The following is a 24,069-nucleotide window of genomic DNA, read 5'->3' as shown; positions in this document are numbered from 1 at the left end:
ATGCAGGGGTCTGATATGGATGTGAGGAAATGGTGTGGACGTGATATTTTCCAACACACTTCATCATCCTTACCTCTAATTGGTGTACCACCTAGGTGGGAGTAATTTTGATGCAAACAGGGTTGAGAGATTAGTTAGTAATCCACTTACAACAGTGGGAGAGAAAACATGGCTTCTAACAGGCCACAGATACAAACCAAAAAAAAATTATATAGAGTAGAGGCCACTTAAATGGAATGTGACATAGTTCAGTGTACTTAATCAAAGCTATGAAGATACACTTTGGACTATACCTGTAGTCTGTAAATGACCAAAAACAACCCAGCCTTTGAGATGATTCCATTCTGTCAGACAAATAATGCAGTTCTGTGTGTGTTGCTGTAGCTGATGTCTGCTACAGCTACATTTGACCTTGTTTCACAGCAGATTTAAAATAGTATGCAATTTAAGTGTACTTTCTATAAGCAGTCTAATTGAAGATAACCTCCACTCTTTGTACTGACTTAATTTTTTGAAGAAAGCAGTTAGTAAAATGGCCAAGAAAAATGAATGAAAGTCATCTATAGTAAATTTAGTGATGCAAAGGAAAAAGTATTCAGGTCAGAGGTATTAAATTGAAAAGAAGTTAGTATCTGCAGAGTGAATGAATCAGGATGGTGTGAAAAGATAGACCGAATGTGTCTCTGTGCTCACTCAAAATTGAGCGAGCGTGATGCAATAAGAGGAACTGGGTCTGCCTTCCCTGCTACAATGTGGCAGCAAATTACTGTGCCTTTTACTGCCGTCGCAAAATTGGCCTCATTTCAGGTCATATGCAGTAATGTAAATCCAGATACGCCAGCAGATGTCAAGTAAAGGGTTGTGGATAAAAAAGAATTGGTCTAAGGGCATTACATATCAGCACATTTCCAGGCACTCACACTATATGCAAGAAAGAAAACTAATTAAAAGTTTGCTGCAAGAACTAAAAAAAAAATATATATATCATAGTCTCAGGCAAAGATTCATCTTTGCTATAGAAAACATTATCAAACAGTTAGTTAGCTGTAGGTAGTAGTGTTAGGATCTAATTTGTGAGAATCTGTGTCTAATTTGGGTTGTGCTTGTAGTAGAGCCACATTTTTAATATTGCAAGAACATAGACAGTCCAAGAGAGCATGCTCCAGTGACCTGTATTCGGCTTCCACTGGGCAGCTCAAGTGCCAGGATTTTTCTGGAGTAGCTCTCATCTTTAATCTTTGGGGCCTCCGACCTGCGGCCTGGCCTGACACTCTCTAAGTGAGGTAGATTTAGTAAGGAGTGGCAAGGCCGAACCTGGTCAAAAGCCACTTATCTCTCCACCTTTGCGCTGTTTCCACCTAATCCAGGTCGGGCAAGCACTGTTTATTTATCAAGTGGACTGCTACTGTGAACAAAGAGCACCTGATTGATTTTTGGGATTTTTTTTTTTTCAAGGTTAAATCCAAGCTAATGCATCATCTGCCGGCCTCATTTTCACCAAGACGCATGTTTAAGAGGGGATTAAGGATTATTTAACATGGTGAAAAATTATCTTTCTGTACTTTGGAAGGTTACAAGCTCATGCATCACTGTCAAAGATTGTAGCAAGAACTTCATTCCAACTTCTGTGTTACTTTATAAGAGGCTGTTGTGAGGAATAATATTCTGTAAGAACTCAGCCAGCTTATCAAGGTGACAAACTTTGAATAAAACTTTCATGTCTCCTGTGATGAAAGAGAATACATGAAGTCATACATGACAACAAAGGCCTTTTATGTTTTCACATCATCCTCATGTCTAACAAGAGTCATGTCTGTTGGTATTTGATGACATTGTGTACCCTGCAACTTGCCTTTGCTACATTTACATTATCAGTATGTCATGTTGAGTATCACCTAAATCATTAAATCAGATCAAATTCAATTGTGACTGAAATTAAGTCTGATCAAATCCAATTGTACCTGAACGAAGCTGTTTAATGCGCCCGTTGCTGCTGCTGATGTCCACAGGAAGCATGTCCTTGAACCAGGAGATCTCTGGGTCCGGGTTTCCGCTGGCGGCACACAGCATGGTGGCAGTTCTGGTCCTTTCAACCACCTTCAGCTGGGGACCCATATCAATGGTAGGAAAGCCATGGGGGATCTGGTTCTCTGAAAATGTACAAAGGCACTTTTAAGTGTATGCTGTATCGAGAAACAAAGCAAGACATTTAAAACAAGAAGAGGAAGAGAAAAGTGTTTACAAAAAGATTCTGACAGAATGGGCTCTTGATTGCTGAGAGGCACTGAGTTGAGCTTGCGAGGACTGAGAAGAGTATGAAAGACAGCAAGTACATTCGGTGCATAACAGTTAACAGACCGCATTCATACACAGAAATTAGTGTAGGAGCAGAATAATCAACTGGGGAATGGTAGATCTGGTCTGATTTGGGTTTCGAATTTGGATGAATACAAAAAAATCCAGTCTCTCTGATTGATTATCATAGCAGGCTTATTACCTGGCACTGGGAGGTTTAGAGGAAGGATAGCTGCAATCTGCCTCTGGGCACCCATGCATAAATGAGCCGCCTTAATCTTAGCAAGCTAAACAAACCTATTTGAATAATCCAACTCATCATAATGGATGTAACAACAGATCCATGACAACACATAAAGTATAATCCCTCAAGCAGAATTCGGGATTCTAAGGTGAAAGGTCCTCATTCACTCATATACATACTGAAATCTTATCATAAGATTATCAAAATATGTAAAATATACAGAATTGTCTTTGACTCTCCAGCTCAGGCTCGCCATACGGGAGTCTAAATCTCATCAAAAAGAGCTATATCATATACATTCATGTGACAAAACCATAATCTTTTCTTGTGCTTCTGCATGTAATTTATTTTATAGAATGTCCTTTCTTTTATCTGGAACCTAAGTCTGTATTAAAGTTTGAATGGAACTGAAATTTAATATAGTATCTACAGATGGATATCGTCAGGATTTTATCGATACCGATACCGATACTCCTTATCGGTACCGATACTTATCGATACTCTTATCGATACTACAACATGAAGTGCAAAAAAAATAAAGACTTTAAAAGATTCAACCTTCTTTTTATTACCACAAGGTATTTATGCAAAGGCTATGCAATTACAAATACTCCCGAACAGATAACCAGGACCAGGACCAGATATAAAAATCTGGCGGGTGCCAGAGCACGACGCAGCAATTCAGCTGAATTTAGCACTGAGCTGACAGGAAGTCAAGCACAGAAATAACAATATAACATCCGGTTACTTTTCAAAATAAAACACTATATGTTAACCCCAGCACACAAATCTCAAAAAAGAGACAAACACAAGCTCTTCTGCTAATTCTTCGGCACTTCCTGTTGTTGTTGTTATAACTCAGACTTTTAACTGCGGTCGCGAGTGATTATGTGATTATCGAGGAAACTCCTCGGCCTCATGATGCCAGCTGTCTACCGTACTGCATCGTGGCGGACTCAAAACAAAACCTGCGGGGGTTACCGGACGGCGGACCAAAACCGGATCGGAGCCGTAACGCAGTGGACAGTATCCAGTGGAAATTCGGGGTAAGCATTATCACCAAACACTTGGAGCACGCGCATTGTATGAAGCTAAAGGAGGGCGACGTGGTTGATTGCTATAACAAAGTAAAGTTAGCAGCCCGGCTAACGTTAATGACTGCAGCGCCATGGCAGCAGCACCCGGTTTCGTTTCCGCGAGGTCAAGTCACGGAGTTTGTTGTTAAGTTTGTAGTCATTACAGTTGGGTGGACGTTCGAAAGCCGATAAAAAATCATTAAAAACAAGTTAAAAAAAGAAAAGGAAAAAAGTACCGATAACAGTACTGTTTGTCCAGAATCTTAACGGTACCCTGAAAAAGTACCAAAAAGTACTGGTCCTCGGTATACATCCCTAATAGCATCTACCATTATTTGTTTCAATTGTGGAAAACTTTGGTTTCATGATAGTAAACAGCTCCTTAGCTATATAATTTACAGGAAATATAAAGTCACATTTGTTACAAAAACTGTGCTGCACATCCTACATCAGAGCAAACCTGCCCTTATAATAAATCCTAGTTTAACCTGTGGACAGCCTTAATCAAGAGAAAGCACGATGGCCCGTGAGGGGTCTTATTATCATCTTGCTTTTAAACTTGTAATCTCTTTTATCTCTTTCCTCATATGTGGATGTGTCCTTGGGGCCAAAGTGCTGAGATTAAATCCTTAGAACAGTGCTAATGAATTTAACTCCTGACTTCAGTTCACAATCAGAAGAAACCTAACTGCAGGTTAAGAATAAGCAAAAGAAAGCTGGCCTACAGGAATCAAAGGAATTAATATAAGATCGAGATTTTGTGATTTAGGAACGTTTTAGGACAATCTGTCCAGAACGGGATTACGATTGGGACACAAGTAAAACTGAATGATGCACTAGAGATGAACTCAAGATTAAAATGTAAACATATTTTGCAAAATTTGGGTCAAGATAAACGAGGATAACAAAATGAAGAAAACTTGAACCAAGGTGGCTTGGTGCAAGGTATTAATCATTAGCTACCTCATGGAGAAAAAAGTCAACAATGCAGGTATGTGAATGCAACTGCGTGCACGTAAAAGACAGAAGGAGAACAAGGCTAAAAAAACTCAAGCACTTGTTGGATATTTCCCTGAGTAATTAAGATATGAAGGTTGTTTTTCACTCTAGACTTATCAGACACAAACCAAACATCGTCTGTCACAAGAAGTGATTCTCCAAACCCGATATATGCACTTTCAAAAATCTTCTTCTGACTCAGTTATTACTGATTACATTTGCTCCACTTGAATATTATTGGTGAACATTTAAAACACTGATCTGTGTTGTGATGTAATTCTGACTGGACAGAGACAGCTGTCAAACACAAGATGCAGTAGATTCACTGAATAGGATTTGCTCCATTTCCCTGCTCACTTTGCTTGCCTAAGTCAAAAATCTATATGTAAACTTATATGGCTTGAGCATAGGTGCATGGGTGTTGTACTTTGTTCTAGCCCTAACCCCAGCAGAGCAGTTGCTCCTATTTTCACCCCTGTGTTTGGCCTGTAGCCCAGACCGTCTCATATTCATATGTAGTTAACAGATCTCTGCATGGACCTCTTATCTTTGCGGCGAGGCTTATTTCCTGTCTTACGATATAGGATTTGTTCTCAGACATCCCAACTGACATCAAGATACCCCTACGAAACAGACAACTACAGCACAATGAAATAATACTGTGCACTTTGTCATTGCATGAACAATGGTAACAGTAGCACCCCGTGTTCCTTTGTGGTTTGCTCCTTCTAACCTTCAAAGAGAAGGGAAAAGGTGGGTAAAAAACAGTGGCCAAAAATGAGCAATGACCATTTCTCTTCCATTCTCCTTGCAAGTTTCAATGTGAGGAAACCATTAAGTAACACTAAATCTAGAGGGAGCTGAACTCCTGTCTCGCCCACTTAAAATTCACTTAGAGCATGTTCATAATGGCAACAGATCACCTGAGTGGAGGTCCCTTTGAGGCTTCTGACATGGACTCAATTTTCGCAAATGCACATACACTTGGGTGGGAGCCATAGTTGGTATGGGTTCTGGTGGTTGTGTTCAGGGACAGGGGGTTGCGTTTTGGGACCTTCCAGTAGAACTAAATTAGGCGGTGTGCATGTCTGTGCACTGGTGCAACTACACTATTCCATGTAAAGTTATTATCTACAAATTGACTGACTTGGCAAACTTAGGTCTCCAAAAGAATTCATTCATTTTTCTGTATACATATATTTAATCAATTAATCTAAACTGTCAGGTGTGCAAAATTTGAATTTTAAACACCCTTATCTTTGTATACAGCAAAGAGCAGATGGTTTCTCTTCAATCAAATTTAAAGAAAATAATATAATATAATATAAATATATAAATATTTATAAATATATAAATATAAATACCCATCCTCTACTGATTCCCAGTGTTGTATATGTAACACATTGTTGCCCCCACACATCACTCCATGTCTGAACCGGAAAACGGTGTTGCTTCCCTTTAGGTCAAGAATAAAGTAACTACATGGTGTAAAAGACAAATGATTCAATGAGGCATGACGCTGACCTGTCAATCGCATCTTGCCAGTTACCCTGGGGATTGTGCAGAATTGTGAGAAGTCTGTCATACCATATTTCGAGATGGATTTCCAAAGATTTGTTCTTTTTCTTTCAAAATGTATCTGCAGCCACTCCAAGGTTTTTAACATTCAGTTGCCCACAGAAGGAAGTGTTTAACCTTCCTGGGGGGGAAAGCTATTTATGCTATAGTGATTTGTGGAAATCTCCCTTTCGCTGGAGAAAGTAGAATATCTGTACAGAATATTTTCAACTAAACCCTCTTGAATTGCTGCCTATAGAATATTTATGATTAAGACTATTGGCAAATGTTCCTGGGCTGTGAAAAGTGCCCACCACTGGTAAAACAGGGTGAAAGACAGCGAAGGAGTTATTACACGAGTCAGTGACTCTGTCATATCATGAGGCATAAACATGGAATAGTTTAAGAGGTGCCCAGCAGCCACACAGCTCATACATGAATCCATTTCCTACCTCTAGTTAATATTTGCATTGCAGGTGAACTGGTATTACAACTAGCAGACATTTCTGTCACTCTGTTACTGACCGGAAAGTGCACCGTGGCTTGGCTTGGCTTGGTGTGTTAATTCTGACATTGGAAATAGTTGAATGGTAGACGAGGCTGGGCTGCATGTATAGTTGATGTAATATATATGTAGGAGGCAGAGCATTGACAAGCTTCAGTGTTATTCCCATAGTGCATACTATACTGTGGGCAATAAATTGTCATGGTTAATAGCCCAGGCTGGCTCCATGATTCAACTCTTAGAAAACTCATAAACAAATTTACTTATAAGAATTTCTTTCAAAAGGTTTAACATTTAATTAATTCAGTTTGGTCACAAAGTTAACACAATGCCCTGCGTGAAAAGCCCATATCTAAAATACTTCTCCCATGTCCTTGGGTTTTAGTTAAAATAAAAAAAAGAATAATTGAGAGTTCTCTCTATACACAATGCTTATCAAAGATCTGGAGCTCATGGGTAAGATTTGAGCCCTGTCTGTCTGCTCCTACTACAAACTCCTGTGGCTGGCCTCGTCTGCCAACTTGTCATCCCTGGAAGACAAAGACATGCCTTTGTTCAGTCCTCTTTAATTTGAAGGGAAAAGAAAAGCGATGGGGAAATTTGGAGAGAATCCAATGAAATGGTGCGGGCGATGCAGGTTGATGTTTGTCAAGATAGAGGGCATTTTTAATAAAAAAGGCCCTCTGGTGCTGGAGTGTAATTCATCAAAAAAACCTCCACCTCTGTGTCTAGTCCAGGCAAGGAAATATGAGTAAGGAGTGAATCCTGTGATAATGTCACATAGGCACTCTATTACTAAGATGAAGAGTTCTGCAACAAAACTAAGCTAAATGCCAATGTAACTGAAATGAAATTGTCAAACCTCTAATATATTCTGCATATATGCAGACTTAACAATCAAGCATGGTGCATGCATATGTTTCACTGCCACTGATCAAATAAGGTGATGTAGATATATTATACTGATTAATTTAGTCCTGTCAAAATGTCAATACATCGATACGTATCAATCCTGAAAATGTAAAACGGTTTCAATACTCATGTTCTGTAGTATGGACACACTGGTCCCAGCTGCAGTTTGTTGCTCTCTCTTCTCTGTGACAGTGAGCTGACACACACACACTACTGCGGTACCCACATAGCTCCTCTCAGTCACTCAAATTGCTGTCTTCTCCTAGCTCATTTTGTCTGCTTTGTTACGGTGTTGTAGCTTGTTTAAGATGGCAAGGGCAGAGCTTCTGTGACCAGTTTTGGTTGACAAAGAACACAGCAGGAGTGCTGTTTGGAAATACTTCACATTTGAAGTATTACATGCCTATATACAAGCGCTACTACAGACCAGTGCTAATGAAAGGTGCTAAGACAACAAAGTTAGCAAAGTGCCTGAAGGACAGACAATGAATGTCGATAGGTTTGTGAAAGCTCTGAATTTAGCATCACTGAAGCATTGACCAAGATGGCCAGTAAACCATTGTTGTTAATAGTGTCCCAACAGCCACCTGTGATTTTCAAAGCTAAGCTAATCCCCTCAGAGCTATCAGGCCTGAGGAATCTCACAGTCAGGAAAATACTCTGAAAGAAGTAAATAAAGAATTAGATTCTCTTGCCACTAATATACAATACACACACGTTGTTAAATGTTTCTTTATTATCTAATAATTAATCTTTTCAGGTAGTGTATCAAAGTTAGAAATTCCAGTATCGTGACAAAACTGTCCAACCTGTCCAAAGCTGTGGTATTTAACGGGATCTAATGTATCTTTAATGTACCCTGCGATACAGTTGTTACAACAAAAGTATCAGAAACGCCCTGGATTAGCAAACGAGTGAAGCCAGGGCTACAGCCAGAAAGGCGTCAGATGCAAAGCTAGGTATGCATGAACTGGTTCCTCTATGGCCTGAAAAAGAGGACCATTGTTCTTTCAACAGCTGGTTATCATGCACAGAGTCATGGTGCAATATGAGCTGCTTGGCAGATGTACTTGTTTACAGTGGTTATAGCAGTGTGGTGAAATGACAGGGCAGAAGGTGATGGCTTAATGTGGCTGTGTGTTTGTACCACTCAATTAGGTAAGCAGTGGGGGACTTGACTATACACAAAACATGTTGGAGACACTGGCAACATAATTTGTAAAGAGAAAGAGCCACTAGTTACATGATAATTACTGAAATGAAGAAAACATGATACAGTTATCACAAGTTATTGTGGCAAGGAGGTGTGTCTCTGTTTTAAACAGCTGCATGCAGGTGAGAAAAGATTTAGATGAGAGAAGAGAAGAGAGAAGAAAAAAGCGTAAAGGAGAGAGGAAAGGAGGAGAAGGGGAGGGGGCAGGGGAGGGGTGTATGCCAACCTCCTGCCAGCTCCAATTACCAGTGTGAGTGGAGCATGGCAGCTAGGGCGATGGGTCTAATCAGAGCCCTGCTGAAAGAGACCCGTCCCTGTCCTTCTGTCCCACTGGGAGGCTGCTGGAGCTCAATCCCACACTAACGTCAGCCAGCGTTTTTCCCTCAACCCAAACACACTCATCTCAATGGGGGAAAACACTCCAGACACCCCCCTTCCTTCCTAACAGGGGAGCCCTGACACAGTGGCACAAGATACAAAAGTTCTGCAAAAAAGAAAAATGATGCCTCATTTCCATTTCAGTCTGCCCTAGTATCTCCTTCCTTTTTATACTCAAGAGCAAAAGTGCTGAATATCACGTGCTGCTACTGTATGAATGTTTTAAATTAGTGTTGCGCCTGTGAAAGTCCCTTCAGAGAGAACATGCAGTCATAAAACATATGTCAAGGAATATTCATGAGAGTACATTGCTGCTACATGAACAGGAGTTGTGTGTAACCTTGCAAGATGCCTGCAGCATCTTGCCTCATTCTGAATCAATTGTTAATCTATTTCAGCATCAAGATGGGCCATCAAAAATTAAGGTGATCTTTTCTGATGTTCAATAGCGTATACATCTGAGCTGATCTCATTTCGAGCAAGAAATAAAAGGCCGTATGATCTCCACGTGTGCCCGTTGCAAGTGATGGATGACAACAATTAAAGGTGATGTCCCCTTTTATAGAGCCAACCAAAGGACCACAGTGATGGCAGCACAGCCACTTGCCTCATGAAATACTACTGCTCTCAAATCTATCCATTTAAACATAGATCAATCTGTTTACTGTAGGTTTGTGCATTTCTAGAGAATATGTATGCCATTTTGGGGTTTCATTTGCCCGTGTGCAGGAATATGTTGCATTAAGCTCTTAACTGATGCCTAAAATTTTCAAAGAGCAATCCATTTTGTTAAATGTGCAAGGATGAAAACTAAAAGACTACAGTCTCTGAACTTTTTAATTATTCACCTCTCTGGTAGTCCAACCCATGAGGGAAGCTAAATATAGTGCAATCAGTGTTGTCTGCGTCTCACCTGGTCGTGAGTCAATCTGGCACTGAAAAGTAGACAGGCCGTCTGCAGAAACAAAGCGCGTGGCCTGCGGCTGTTTCCAGCCATGAACATCGTCGAGACAGACATTTGCATCTGCCTGAGACACGGAAGTGTGTGAGAGGTGTCAGCTGCAGCAGGAGGTGCAAACAGCAAGCCAAAGCTAACATGAGTCCAACTGAAAGTACTCTATGAATAGTTGGATTGCTGATGGTGTGTAAAACATTCAGCAAGTTCACTCGGAAAATGTTAAACTGCGGAGGATTTATGAGGAGCGGCACAGAGGTGCAGGGGTTAGTTCTGTCGCCTCACAGCCAGGAGGTTATGGCTTCAAATGTGCCAGCTGGCTGAGGGCCTTACTGTGTATGCGTGTTCTCTCTGACAACGTGTAGGTTTCCTCCCGGTGCTCCTATTATCTCCCAAAGACATGCAGGTTGGGTTAATTGGCAGCTCTGAATTTCCTACAGGTGTATGCATGCCTTGTGATTGACTAGCGACCTGTCCAGGGTCAGCTGGGATCAGCTCTAGCCTCATGCGACCCTGAAGGATAAGCTGGTATAGTTAATGCATGGATGGATTTATGAGGAGCACAAAAATTATGGTGGCATTACACTATTGTTGGACTGTGGTAATGTATAAAAATCTGAGGATAACAGTCACAGTTACTATACAACATTACAGCTGTTGCTTATTAACATTTCCTGTGGTTCGGTCAACTTTCACCTTGTTTGTGTTTGAAATGTATGGCAGTACTTGCAGGTGCCTTTTTTCTGAAATCCTGTGACTAGCAGCGACTAATAGGCAGACAGACATAACCGGTACATGCACTGCCTTCATGCTTTTGACATGTAAAACATCGGAGGGAAAGGAGTTCTCACATGTTGTGCCATGAGGGGCATGTGAGGAGGACCCTCTTGCTCTTCAGAGAAATGCTAGCTGGGGGAGCTCCCACTACAGAGGTCTCCTCAGCAGGGATGACACGGCACACCCCAACTTCAAAGACCCAGCAAGGAGGTCATTGATGTAATACTGTAGTAATGACATGAAAATTGTAAAAATCTCCTTGGATGGGGGCAAATATACAGTGTGAAATGAAATGCGAATTGAAATATGTCTGAACATCTTGACGAGCCAGTTGTCTCCGGCACGCTAACTCCTGACCCAGGTGTTTTGGCAGTTTCTATGGAGACAGCGGTATATCAACAAACATATGAACTGAACACACAGGCACACCTGCATGCAACGGACCACCGCAAAAACACAGTCATAACAAAAACACAGTTTTTGAACGCAGTAGTTAATACATGCTACATGCTAGTGGCCTGTCACTGCGCTGTTATTCTGCTGTTTATCCAAGTGTACTTGGTGTAAAAAGACTATAATGCATGCCATGACCTTTGAAATAATACACTTTTTTGTCTGGCTGAGCAGAACATTTGGCCTTACTTCCTCGCCTACAGGCAGATAATCAATAACAGTCATCTAATCCCCCCTTGAACTCTTTTCTTCCTTCCCACCCTCTCTTTTTATCATCTCCCTCTCTCCACTTTCCTATTCATCTCGACTTGTTTTCTCCTATCTGATATCCTACTTCCACTGTCAGCAGTATGATCTACGGCCCTGCCAGATGCTCCACGCCTGTTATTTATGCTGCGACGCACCAGTTAGTACATTGCCGTGGCCTCCGACCATTACTGCAACCCAAGGGTGGTCTTCTGAATTCACATGGTTATGCTGACCGAGTCACCTTGCGGGACAGGCACTGCTGCACAGAGTCATACCCTCCATTAACTATGCTATATGGGCAGCACAGCTGTAGGCTTTCATTTTGATATTACAGCTCTACTTCTTGCCTTGTGGTGCTACCAACAGGAGTTTGATTGAAGACCCTTGAGATTATAGTAATACGGAGTGCACGGTTTGTGGTTTACTACTCATTTTAATGTAACTGCCTCCAAGATGGAAAAACCTTAGGGCTCATGGTAAATTTCTGTGGTAATGTGATGTGGCTAATAAGACAGGCTATTCCTCCAGGTGTCTCTGAAATAAGAACAAGGAGAGGACCAAAAACCAGGAAGCGTGACGGTTAATGAAATCGGTGTACAAAAGGAAGCAGAGCAGCGATTTGCAAATAAATGAATTAATTGATCCTCTCCACAACTCAAATTAATCATCGGCAGAGCTTTATTGTGACATGTTTAGTGTAATTACGGCAGATAGGAATGGCTTTTATGAGTTCTGAGAAAGGCAGTGGATGTAGTGGAATGTGGCAGGTTCTGTTAATTAAATCCTCACTGACTGGGCTCCTGTGACAGCCCTTACTTATTCTCTCAGTCAGAGATAATGAATAATACACAAAGTCTGTGAGTCAATGTCGACAGCCTCAACTTTGTAGTGGTGAAGTGACGGGTGTTCAGAAATATCACATATTGGTATAACCTTTAGACTGCTCACCTCAAAAGAGGCAAATGCAATAAACTCATCAAAGCTGGTCGACAGCAGCAAAGAGGCGAGAGAAACATGACAAGGGGAAGGTTGTAACACGACCTTCGATCACAAATTGCTTGATGGTATGCACTGTTCTGTGGTTAGAGTGAATTAGCTTGCAGCTCAGGACGTTTTTAGTGATTAGATCCACTAATCATCAAGCTTAGAATAGTTGGTATGATGATATGATCTGTGGTGAGGGTTTAACCTCAGTGTAATTTCATCAGGATAGGACCCAGACCTGCTTTCCCCAGCAGTAACAGTCAATAACTGGGTGAGGTGTCGTACAATGCGTACAACGCAAAAAATAAAAGACTGGCAAGTAAGTGCTCCTAACTACTCGGTGTGAACATACCTTGACACTGAGTGTTTAACAGAGCAGACCAGAATCTGAACCTGCTTGTTCAGGCAACGATCTCTTGTGAAACAGGTTAAAAATATTGATGCAGATGTAATGCATGCAAAATCAACAGTGCCTTTGACAGCTGTAAGCAGTACGATCAACTACAACCTTGAAAAACACAGCTTAGCAGCTTAGAGGAAATGGAACTATGCCTCTTAAACATGAGAAAAAATGTCAAGCTTGGGGCCAAGCTATGAGGCTGATAGCGAGCCAAGCCGTTCTCCCCTGCCTTCTATGGCCCAGTGGGTAAGCCAAGAGGGCTTGGTGTGTAAATGTGTGAGGAAAGGGGGTCAGGGTGAAAGGACTCCCATTAGCCAGCTCATTGAGTGTAGGTATTAGAACTCCCCTGACATGCAGCAGGCCCATCCATCCATAACCAGTCAGGGCCTGGGGAGCCGTTGACTCACTGGCCTGCAGAGCTTTAAGGTGGACCTTGCTCTTCACCTGCAGGGTTACAGGCCCAAGGTGTCATTCTTTCATTGCACTGTGTGATGTTTTTACTTTACTATTCTCACATATATAATAAAGGATTCTGCACAATATGATAAAGCACAAGTGACAAATAGTTATAATATCACTTGTTGATACTGTGATAGTGATGCATCACCCTGGTTTTGAGGTGATGTGTATATGAATAAAAGAGGGTGAGAAACAATGACTGTGCTTCAACACAACTGTGGCCATCAGTTTGCAGGGCTTTCATGACAGATTGTTCATTGTCTTCTATTGTACAGTGATTTGCGTTAGAGTGCTGTCTAATCATCAGTTTTTCATGATTCAGAGACAGAAGCAGGCAGCTTTCCCTATCATCAACATCAAAGCATTTGGATTAAATAATCTATACTAAATCAAAGAAATACAATACACGTAATTATGAACAAGAGGTTATAATATGAAACTTTAAATCAGTGAGATCAAGAGTATGTTAGGTCTGATGTCAAAAAGCCATACATAAAAGGCAAAAGCTGTGCATCCACAGCAACATGAGGTTTGGTTATCTGCTAACATCATCTTTTTATCTACCGTTCAGCTTATTCTATTTTTTTATTTCAGCCCATTTCTGATTGACACGTCTTTACCATTATTATGATTTTTCTGTGCCACAGAGAAGGAATCCCATGAAACAGAAATCTTAAGCACCTGTTGATAAGAAGAACACAGAATGGCATGAAGATTGGAGGACAGGTTGGACCATGGCTGAGCATTAAATACTTTTAACTAATAGTAAGAAAAAGCATGAAGCAATGAACAAATTGATTTGCTGCAAAATTACAGTGTTTCTGGCTGCAGGGCCCAGACTGCTCAGGTGTGAGTAAGTGTTTGACTTGCATTTGACCCTTCAAATATCAATTTGATTCAGGTGCACTTTCTTGAGTGACACTTTCTGCCACCCTTTGCGTTTGCATTCAGTGAAACGGCTTATATTTCTGGAAAAATAATATTGGATCTTCACATTTAGATGCCTGACTCTCTTTCCTTGCTGGCCCGTTGTCTGTTTCAGAGTGAAACACGGCAATCAAATACAAACTTCTGAGCTCAGATAATAAGAACAAATGCATACAAAAGTAGAAAGCAACAAAAAAGTGAATCAATCGACGACCTGTTACCGCGCTTACACTCCGTCACTCTGAATACACGCATGGTGAAACATTATTGATAATAACATTGGTCTCGCAAACAAGTCTAGGGCAAAATCTGTAATTGAATAACGAAAGCCTGTTGCATCTGTCTTTGGCAGATATTTAATAGCAGATGTCAATTCACGGATAACCCTGTCTATTCCTGACAATGTGCAGATATTAACGGATCTGCATGTCTTGTCACATCTCCAATATCTTCTGAAGCCCAGAGACAACATCCAGATGAGGAGTTCAATATGTCCTGACATACAACAGCAGCCATAAATGAAAAAGAAACAGTGACAGACTACAGCTCTTCTCTCAATAAATGCCGGACAGAAGCTGCAACAGTATTTTAGTGCAGAAGCTATGACGCATGGACTGCGGACATATTAACACCTACATGCATGTTATGAGATGTTTGATAAATAATCATTGGTATTGTGGATATACTTTTTTCAAGGCCAACATTATAACAAGTAGAACAGTCTGGTAAACTCAGAAAAATACATCGGTTTACTATAATACAGCCTTTAAATCCATGATTTCCAAAATCTAGGATGAAAAATAGTCTCATATCAACATAACAAGATAATATTTATATAATAACCAATCTTAGATGACATCAAATGAGATGTTTCTAGTTTAACCCACAGTAATGTAAAAAAAAAAAAGAAAAGAAGAAGAAAAAAGCAATATCTATTGCTGGATTGCGACTGTCCAGGTGTTACTATCACTGTGCTGATCTGGTGATAGCGACACGAGACAACAAAGACAACTTCAACTCAGCATAATTAGTTTCTGCTTAGAAAAAGAAATGGTTCTGATGCTTTGCCCGAGAGACTGGATCTTACATCAGCATCGTCAATGCACCAGATGATACTAAAGTGATGAATTTCAAAAAATGTGTTTAGTTTCATTAAAGTAATTTTCCTATCTTATTTTACTGCTTGTTGGGCTTTAAAGTTTGATCAAATGTGTTCTTTGGGAGACAGGGGGAAGCTCTGACTCGTTAGAACACTCTTTGAAAAACCACTGGCCCACTTAAAATAGGATAAATATGTCCCAGCATTAGCCTTTTCTTAACACCTTTCAGGATGTTAAAATTTTTCCCAAAGTGATTGAAGTTATGGGAAATGTAGATCCTCTCTCCTCTTGAGTCATTAGGACTGGCTGCAGATGTGTTTTGAGTTGTATACCTAATTACATGCTTTCAACCATTTAGAAAGTGGTGGGTGGGAGAGAGCCAAAGCTGTAATGATCAAGTTAAAGAAATGGTCATATTCACCACACAACAAAAACATTAACAGGCTTTAATTTTGCAGTGATTCTCATACACACATACAGGCAAAGGTCTGACTGTCTTAGCTCACCTGTGTTTATCAACCACTTTTTATTAATGTTATTTCTCCTCATTAACTTCCCCCCTCGTCTCTCTATCTCCCTCCCTCCTTCTCTCTCCCCTGAGGCCGTAGACATTATCAGCACTGACGGTGCAGACATACCAGACATTGCAGTCTTTACAGATACAGCTCGCCAAAAGCATGGAGCAATTGATGGACATGTACAGATGATAAGATGTAGCCTCAAAGCAACATTGACTTCATCCAGATGTCTGTGTATAACATGGAAATTTCAGTCCGATGTCAGACAAATCTCTTGGGAAAGATCAATTAACTGGGTTAGTTCTTTTTGATATCTGCTTCTCGGTTGATTTGAATTTTTTATGATAATATATTGATCACACACAGAAACACTAGAGCAGAGGGTCAGATATACAATAAGCTGGCAGGGATTCAATGGGATTTATTGTTGGATTTTATTCATTTCAATATCATATATTGAACTGATTTTTCAAGGTTGAGAGCAAGTTCATGTTGTGCTTTTTTAATTCCCTGTGTTTGTTTTTGTAAAACGAGCACTACAATGAAGGTGCTACAGCCCTGACTAAACTTTAAAAGCTATCTGTGTCCCTTACCAGTGCCCAAGTCCTTGGAAGTAAGGATGTGAGGATGCAGATTGGGTGGCCAGGAGGGTGATTCCACCATGCCATATTGTGCGAGTCCTTGGGAGAAGCATGCATAGACAGATGCAGTTTGTATCTGTCAGGCTGGATATGATCTATGACGCCAGGCCTCCAGCCAGCAGATGGTGGGAGAAATTAAATCTGTGACACACGACGTCACAATGGAGCTCAGAAATACAGTCTGTGTTGTGTGTCTGTGTGTACACCTGTAGATCTGTGTGTGTGTGTGTGCGTGTGTATGTGAGGATGTTTGTCCCTGAATAGTTTTGTTTGCGTGCAACTTCATGCTTCTGTATTCCTTCAGCATGTTGTGACAAATAACGGCTGTGCCTAAAACGGAAGCCAAACCTGTTCTGCGTGCCTGCGTCATTTTCATAAACGCCCTGCAGTATATAATGTTCAACATGACCTGTCATCTGACCAACCGCTTTCTTCAACAACATGAGGAAACTGCCGTTAAAGTGGCAGCATGAATGTTACACAAAGCCACCAGCATTCAGAAAGAGAATGGGAGAGAGTGAAAAAGTAATGTGGGGGAACAGCAGTTACACAACAGACCTTATTTTGGTCATTGTGGATGATTTGAATAGCGCGAAGGAAAGGAGAGGATTAAGTTGTCGGAGGAGCAGGGCTCGGTATTAAATCATTCCGATATAGCTTCTGTATGTATTTATCTTGCCTGGGAAGAGGCGCAATGCGATTTCTATGCTGTTTATCCAGTCAGGTTTGTTGTCCGCACTTGCCTGGCTCCTGAGATATTTATTACTGGCATTGTGTCGCAGCCATTTTTTGCCTCTTCACCAGGGAATATAATGAATGCGAGGCAAATAAAGGCCTTTTCTAACCAGTGAGGCCATAATTTGTTTACTGCCACCCAACACAACCACTAAACACAGTCAACACCGTGAAGCTGGGATACTGTATTGAATTCCATTTTGACTTTCTTCAAACCGAGAGCAAAAACTGATGAGTTTTTAACGGTGCTGTATAATTATGGCCTCTTTTCCTATCAAAAACTGGAGAGGCATAAAATGGACTCATAGGGCAGAACTCTATTAATATTACAAGGAGCTGCATCACTCCAAAGTTTGATGTTTGACATGTTTTCGCCGAACGAGAGGCTATTTTTCTCCACTGCAGAGGCTTTGAATCCTTGCATATTTCTCTCTTGACCTTTCCAAAAATCACATTTTCTCTCGACATTACATGTTCAGAAATGAGTTGCCAGGGAACTTCAAAAAAGGTGTGCAGCTGGTCCGTAGGAGAACCTTTCTAATTCTCGCTCTGACAGCAGAGGATTCCGGTAATGATGGAGCTTTTGATCTGGTACCATTAGATAACATTCCTCCCTTCTAGAGACAGGTCCGCTGTCTCCCTAGGGACAGGAGGACTGCTGTTCTCCAGCACAGCAGAAAAGTCACAGAGTTTCGGCTCATATTTAAGGAATCTTCTCGAGTCACAGGGAGCAGTTTGACAGTTTTATGTTTGTTTTTGCTTCTTTATTTTGGAGGAGTTTTGCTGAATATGACAATGGATAAGGTTATGATTTTCACTCTCCTGGGGGTTCATAGGATTTCTTATTAATGCAAAGACTTTAACTGCTTTGGCTGAAGATTTCTGGCTTTTAACTTTTGGACTTTTGGCTTTCAACTTTTATAAGTACAAGCATTGTTTATACCATGTTTTTCTCTGTGACCTCCAATTAAATGTTTGTTTTTAATTTCCTTAATAAGTATCTCCCTGTTTTGTTTTCACCTATTAAAAACATGCATTATTCCTTCTAAGTTATAAATCTTGGGTTGTTGTAGGCCTTTCCCAGGACTTGTCAATGTTGCAATTCCCTTGCTGCTGATAGAAGCCAATTAAAACACTGTAGCTTTAAGGATATTGCTCGAGGTAATTTCCACATAATTTGGCTCTTGTTTTGGAGAAAATCCGTCACATTACAGTTATAAAAACAGTCTGTCTATCCATTGCACCACAGAGACTCATCTGTTTTTATCATCACCATTACCGTCATGACATGGCTTTGACACCACCTTAGTCATTTCTTGGTCTGAGTCATTGCATTTTACATTTTACATGCTCATCAAATGTTAACGGCGAGGAAAATATGAAATATTGCTTCGACATGGAGAAGTGGCAGCACACTGCATTTAAGACATGTTGTGAGCTGAGATGTCTTTTCTGGCCAGCAGTAGTTTATTTCATATATCACCAAGACAAGCACCATTTACCTGAACATTTACTGAGGCAGTTCAATTCAAGAGGGGCGCTCAAGGTCAAAACATCGGCATCGTTACCCAAGTAATGAGTCATTGTTCCCTCTGGTCATCTCTCTATACTACCCTGCAACGTCATACCACTGCCGCACTGTCCACTATATTTAACAACGAGAGAGATAAGGAGATAGAACAGAGGAAGGATTAGACAGAAGACAAAAAAAACAAAAATTCTAGAGACGAGAAGGCAGGAACAGAAATGAAAGAACAGGGAAGAGAAAGGGAAATGAAGGACTGACAGCAACAATATTTCTCAATCACACCTCCCCCTCTGGTCTCAGCATTGTCTGCATCATTATTTATCCATACAGGTCAGACCTGCACACTGCCGACTGACTCTCTCTCTCTTAGACACAAACACACACACACACATACACAGTTTGAGCAGGACTGCACATCTGAAAAGTAATTTTGCATGTAGACCATTATTCAAAACATCTGAGCGAGAAAAAGATGACAACAGCCAAGGATCATCAGATTTTGACTTATGGCAGCAATAAAGAAACACAACTCTGTTCTTATTATTCTGCCGCTGTATCTGTGTGTGTCCCTCTCTCACTCGCACATACCCACATGCACATGCGCACACACATGTGCACAAACACACACACACACACACACACACACACACACACAAAATGAGAAATGGCTGAGCTGACTTTGGGCCCATATGTAAGTCTCAACGGTGTGACCTCTCGTGGTGGGGGCGTGAGAACTGCCACGAACAAAGAGCAGGGCTGTTACAGCGTGACAGAATTACAGAGTGACTCAAGACTCATGACTGCAAAAGTGCTAAAGCCCGATTCAGCTTTGGTGTGATAACATGCCTTCGCGACTTGCCACAGGTGAGCGACAGACTAAACTGTACATTAACAACTAAAATTGCCTTCTCAGGTTAAGAAGAAGACAAGAGACCATTTGTCAATGCCAGACACAGCATCCACCGTGGACAGATCACTGGGGACAAATCCAGTATGGCATGCATATTTATTTATATACAATATGGCTGTCATTATCCATATTTTACAGGATTGGTATAACAAAATAAAGAGCCAGTACATGAAATAATCATAATTAAAGCTCGACCTTCCTTTGCTCTGCTAAAACCTATAATCCAGATCGACTTAGTCGTATAATGACTTCACCATTCTCACTGCCTCTCTGGATAGGAGTGCTCAATGTATTATGACAACTTCATGCGGATGCAAAGTCACATGTACTTTAAGTCACACGGGGACTGTAAGGCTTTTCTTTTGGAGTGCAAAAACAGGAAGTTTTTTGTTTATGAAGTCATTTTTTCAACCTTGATTCATTCAGGGAAGGTCGACTGGGACGTGACAGGATTTTATTCAATGCTTAGCTTAATTTTCTTTGCACATTCACATGTGGCGAGCTTCCCTGGACGGCCACAGTCACTTTGTTATTGGTCTCTGAGGAACTATACTGGTTTTAGTGCCTTGCTCAAGGGTACCACAATGAAATAAGTTCACAGAAGTCAAGCAAGTCCCTTCTAACTTTTTCCAGATTTTATTATTTGATTTGAAAAAGCAACATTGTGATGTGACACCAACTTCTAAACCTTCAGGCTACCACCGCCCCATTAGGGAGGAGGATCATTAGTCTCCGTCTGTTTGGTGCTGCCCCAGTGTTTTCTTGTGTGGTGCTGCTGATATGAACTTGATGTATCACTAGGCTACAAACAATAGTCTAAAAATAGAGTGGAGCTGACAACATTACTTTGTGAGAGTGCGTGTCTGCATGTGTCAAGGAATATGCATGAATGTGTGAATGTATGAACTGGCTCCAAGTTATCAGGCACATCCTCCGGGTCCGTGGATGAGCAGAATAAAGAAGTTATTTAGATTTAATATGATGGGTTGGTCTGATCTCTACTGGCCTCTGTGAATGCAGAAACACTTGAGGTCATCAAAAACTTTACAAAATGCAACCCACTTATTTAAGGAGCAAGTTGATTTATTACAATCCTTTGTTTGCAATTCGGTGTACGCTAATTAATCAAATCAATGAATCATCTAGATTGCATCGAATGTGGGACTGATGTGTCTGATAAACATCAGAACTTCCACTAATTACGGTTAAATTGGTAATAAGATATTTTTGAAGGATAAGCAGGAAGACTCAAAAACAGGCTCAAGCATGTCAGCTACACCAGTTTTGGCAGAGACCTTCCACTTTCAGGTAATATAAAACAACTTGGCAGCATTCTATTAAAGACCTAGTTTGGAGATAAATATCTGTCTCTCTTCGTCCTGCTAAATGTTCAACAAAGACTTCGACCTCACCAGCCAGTCGTTTACTTTGGCTGTCTGCCATCTCACTATGGACAGGTAGCGTAGTACAGGCTTGCTTGAGCGTGTGGGCTGAGTGCAGCTGTCCACACTTCTTTTAATGAACCTACATTGTTTTGGTTTGTTAGACCAAAACGGTGAGCTTAAAGGGGTTTATCTCTGGGCAGAGGAGAAGACTCAGGTGTTGACTTTGTGGAAAAAAGAACACAACCAACCCTTTCATAAAACTATTCCCTAATTACATATTTTTGTAAACAACATGGCCTTCTCTAGATTTACAAATGTGTATATCATGATTTCACTGTGACTTTAAAGATTGTATGTTGACTGTTATTTCACATGTAGTTCCTGTCAAAATACAGCATTGGTCAGACAGACATGGTTTAAGGCCTGGTTCCCATTCCACACTTTTAATGTACGCAATGAGTGTGTACTAGCAAAGCCCTACGGCTAAAAGCATCCATCATATGGTTGGTGTCTGCATGGTACTTGACTCTGGGCTTAGCAGCTACAACACCGAGCACAGGATCAAGGAGAGAAGACGACTTCATGCAAAGCACGTCTGCTGGTGAGAACAGTTGCTCACTGTTGAGTAAGACTGTTGTCCATCCTTCTATTCCACTAACTGAGAAAATCCACACTCTGACTCCTGTTTTGCCCTCCAACACTAAGACTGTTATTAATCTCAACTCATTCATGTGCGCTTCATGTCATGTTAGTGCTGTTTGTTGGTGCAGGCAACAGCATTCCTCACGATATAGTGCAAAGGAGGGGTAGAAAGAAAACCTTTCTTTGAGCAGGAGAAAAGTCCCTTTGGGAAGATTACACAAGCCCAGCCAATGATATCATCAAATGAGCGTGCACAGAGAAAAAAAGGAAGGGTGGGTGTAAGAAAGATGGGATTCGAACAGGGGATGGAAAGGCTGTATTTGAATGAGCGGGGATCTGCTTTAATGCCAGTGTAATGGCTACGGACGGCCTTAATCCTCCCGCTGGCCAGCTCTCAAGCTTTTTTTCTTGAAAGTTTCAAATGGAATCAACTCCTGCGACGACTATCACCCACATGACAAAATTACAATCAACTAAGGAAGAACTTGATGCTCGCAGCTCGGTGATATGGAAGGCTGAGCAGGGAGAGATGCAGAGCCCCTGTCCAGATAAATCACATACATTAACTCTGTGTGGGAGAAGGGGAGAGAGGGTCCATGGAGGTCAAACTAGCCTGAAGGCACAGAGGGTAGCACTACATGTGGAAAAAATTGTTCATATGATCTTTTGTAGAAATTGTCTTTAATTTCTCTGGATAAGTAGGAAATCACTAACTTGTATTATTCATAATAAGTATTTCTGATGAGACAATTCATTATTTTTTCAATTGATCATGGGATGGTTTGTTGTGGTGGAGGATCCTGACTGACTCATTAATAGAAGAAGGAGACAACATAAATACAGTATTACAGCCAATAAATGGTAAATCTTGCCTGGAATAGCACTGTGTGCCAGGTCTTATATTTGCTGAATTGCTGAACTGTATGGTATCTTATTTAAAAACGCATTCCTTGCATTTTTCGGTCCCGCCTTGTGGAGTTGACATTAAGATAAATCTACCCCTCCATGACACCGCCAATACCAGGAATCTTCTAGATTTTGCAGATGTTTATGTATGAATTATTAGGTCAAAAACCCATATTTGCTTTTGGATGTATTGGAATAAAAGCTTTAAAATCCAGCAGCAGGAAAAGGGAGGAGGAGGGGTTAAAAAAAGAAATAGTGAAAGCAAGATGGAGAAAGAAACCGAGCGAAAAAAAAAAAAGACTTATCTTACCTTCAAGCACTGTTAGCTTGGCACTGGTGTTGATCTCGCCAGCACTGTTGGTGGCTGTGCACTCGTAAATGGCTTCGTCTCTGTGTGTGCGCAGTGGCTGGATCCGCAGTACGGAGCCCGAGCCATCATCAAACTCAATCACCTGGGAGAGCCGGAGCAAAGCAAAAGGCCAGGAATGTTATTTTTAGGGGCCTCCTTTTCTTTTCCGAAGGTATCACTTTATTGCAATACATAAATAACATTCACTTAGACTTGCAGATTACACATTGCTTGGCTTTTGTGTTTTTTGATCTGAAAGTATAAATTTCTTCCTACCAGTTTATTCAGCCTATTTTCATGTCGTGCTACAAATTACGAGTTTTTAGTATGATATGAGTCTGTTATTTCCCCTAAAAATCTAGCTCAAGGTCTAACTTAAAAACAATCAAGAAACAACCATCATGTGAATGGTATTATGAAATCATATCCAATAACACTGTGATGCACAGCAGACCCATAACAAGGATAATTTAAAGTAAGACCAACCAGAAGTATTACCCAATAGCACCCCCGGCTACCTTAGCTACATTATGTTACAGAGAAAATACTGGTCGGACGCAGTGTGAGTTCCCACCTTAGGTACTTCCTTCTGTTCGTATGAGTTCAAAAAGAGGGAGGGAAAATAAATCAAGTAATACATCAAGGGATGTATGGCCAGAGAGCTGAGCAACAGAGGGGGAAGGATGAGGGTGTGAAAAGAGTGAAAGAGATGAAGAGGACTATATAAATCAAGATGGAAGGAGATTAAAGAGAAGGGAAGCCTGTCTGGTCTCGCTTGGAAAAGAGAAGAGTTGGTGTGATGCTCAATAACAGGGCAATTGATTGTGTGTGTAGTGTGTATGTGTTTGCCGAGTGTGAACCCAGTGAGTGCGGATGTGTCTGTGTTAATGAGAGACGGTTAGAGGCAGACTAAGGCCCACGCCTGTAATGTTTTGTCACATGTGTTGTGTTCGTGCCTGCTTGTATTTATGT

General features: G+C 40.9%; 1 protein-coding gene across 1 annotated transcript in view; it reads right to left on the bottom strand.

Moving 5' to 3' along the window:
• LOC115571956 (receptor-type tyrosine-protein phosphatase F-like) overlaps nt 1-24,069 on the bottom strand; it is a 126,796-nt gene that overhangs the window by 72,155 nt on the left and 30,572 nt on the right. Inside the window, 3 exon segments of the mRNA XM_030401646.1 lie at nt 74-91; nt 1,962-2,150; nt 23,059-23,200. Of these exon segments, the coding sequence (XP_030257506.1) occupies nt 74-91; nt 1,962-2,150; nt 23,059-23,200 (349 nt within the window).

Source organism: Sparus aurata, chromosome 21 (genome assembly GCF_900880675.1).
Source record: "Sparus aurata chromosome 21, fSpaAur1.1, whole genome shotgun sequence".
Classification (NCBI taxonomy): Eukaryota; Metazoa; Chordata; class Actinopteri; order Spariformes; family Sparidae; genus Sparus; species Sparus aurata.
Note: the sequence above shows the minus strand (reverse complement) of the source record. Positions and strands in the feature narration are given on the sequence as shown.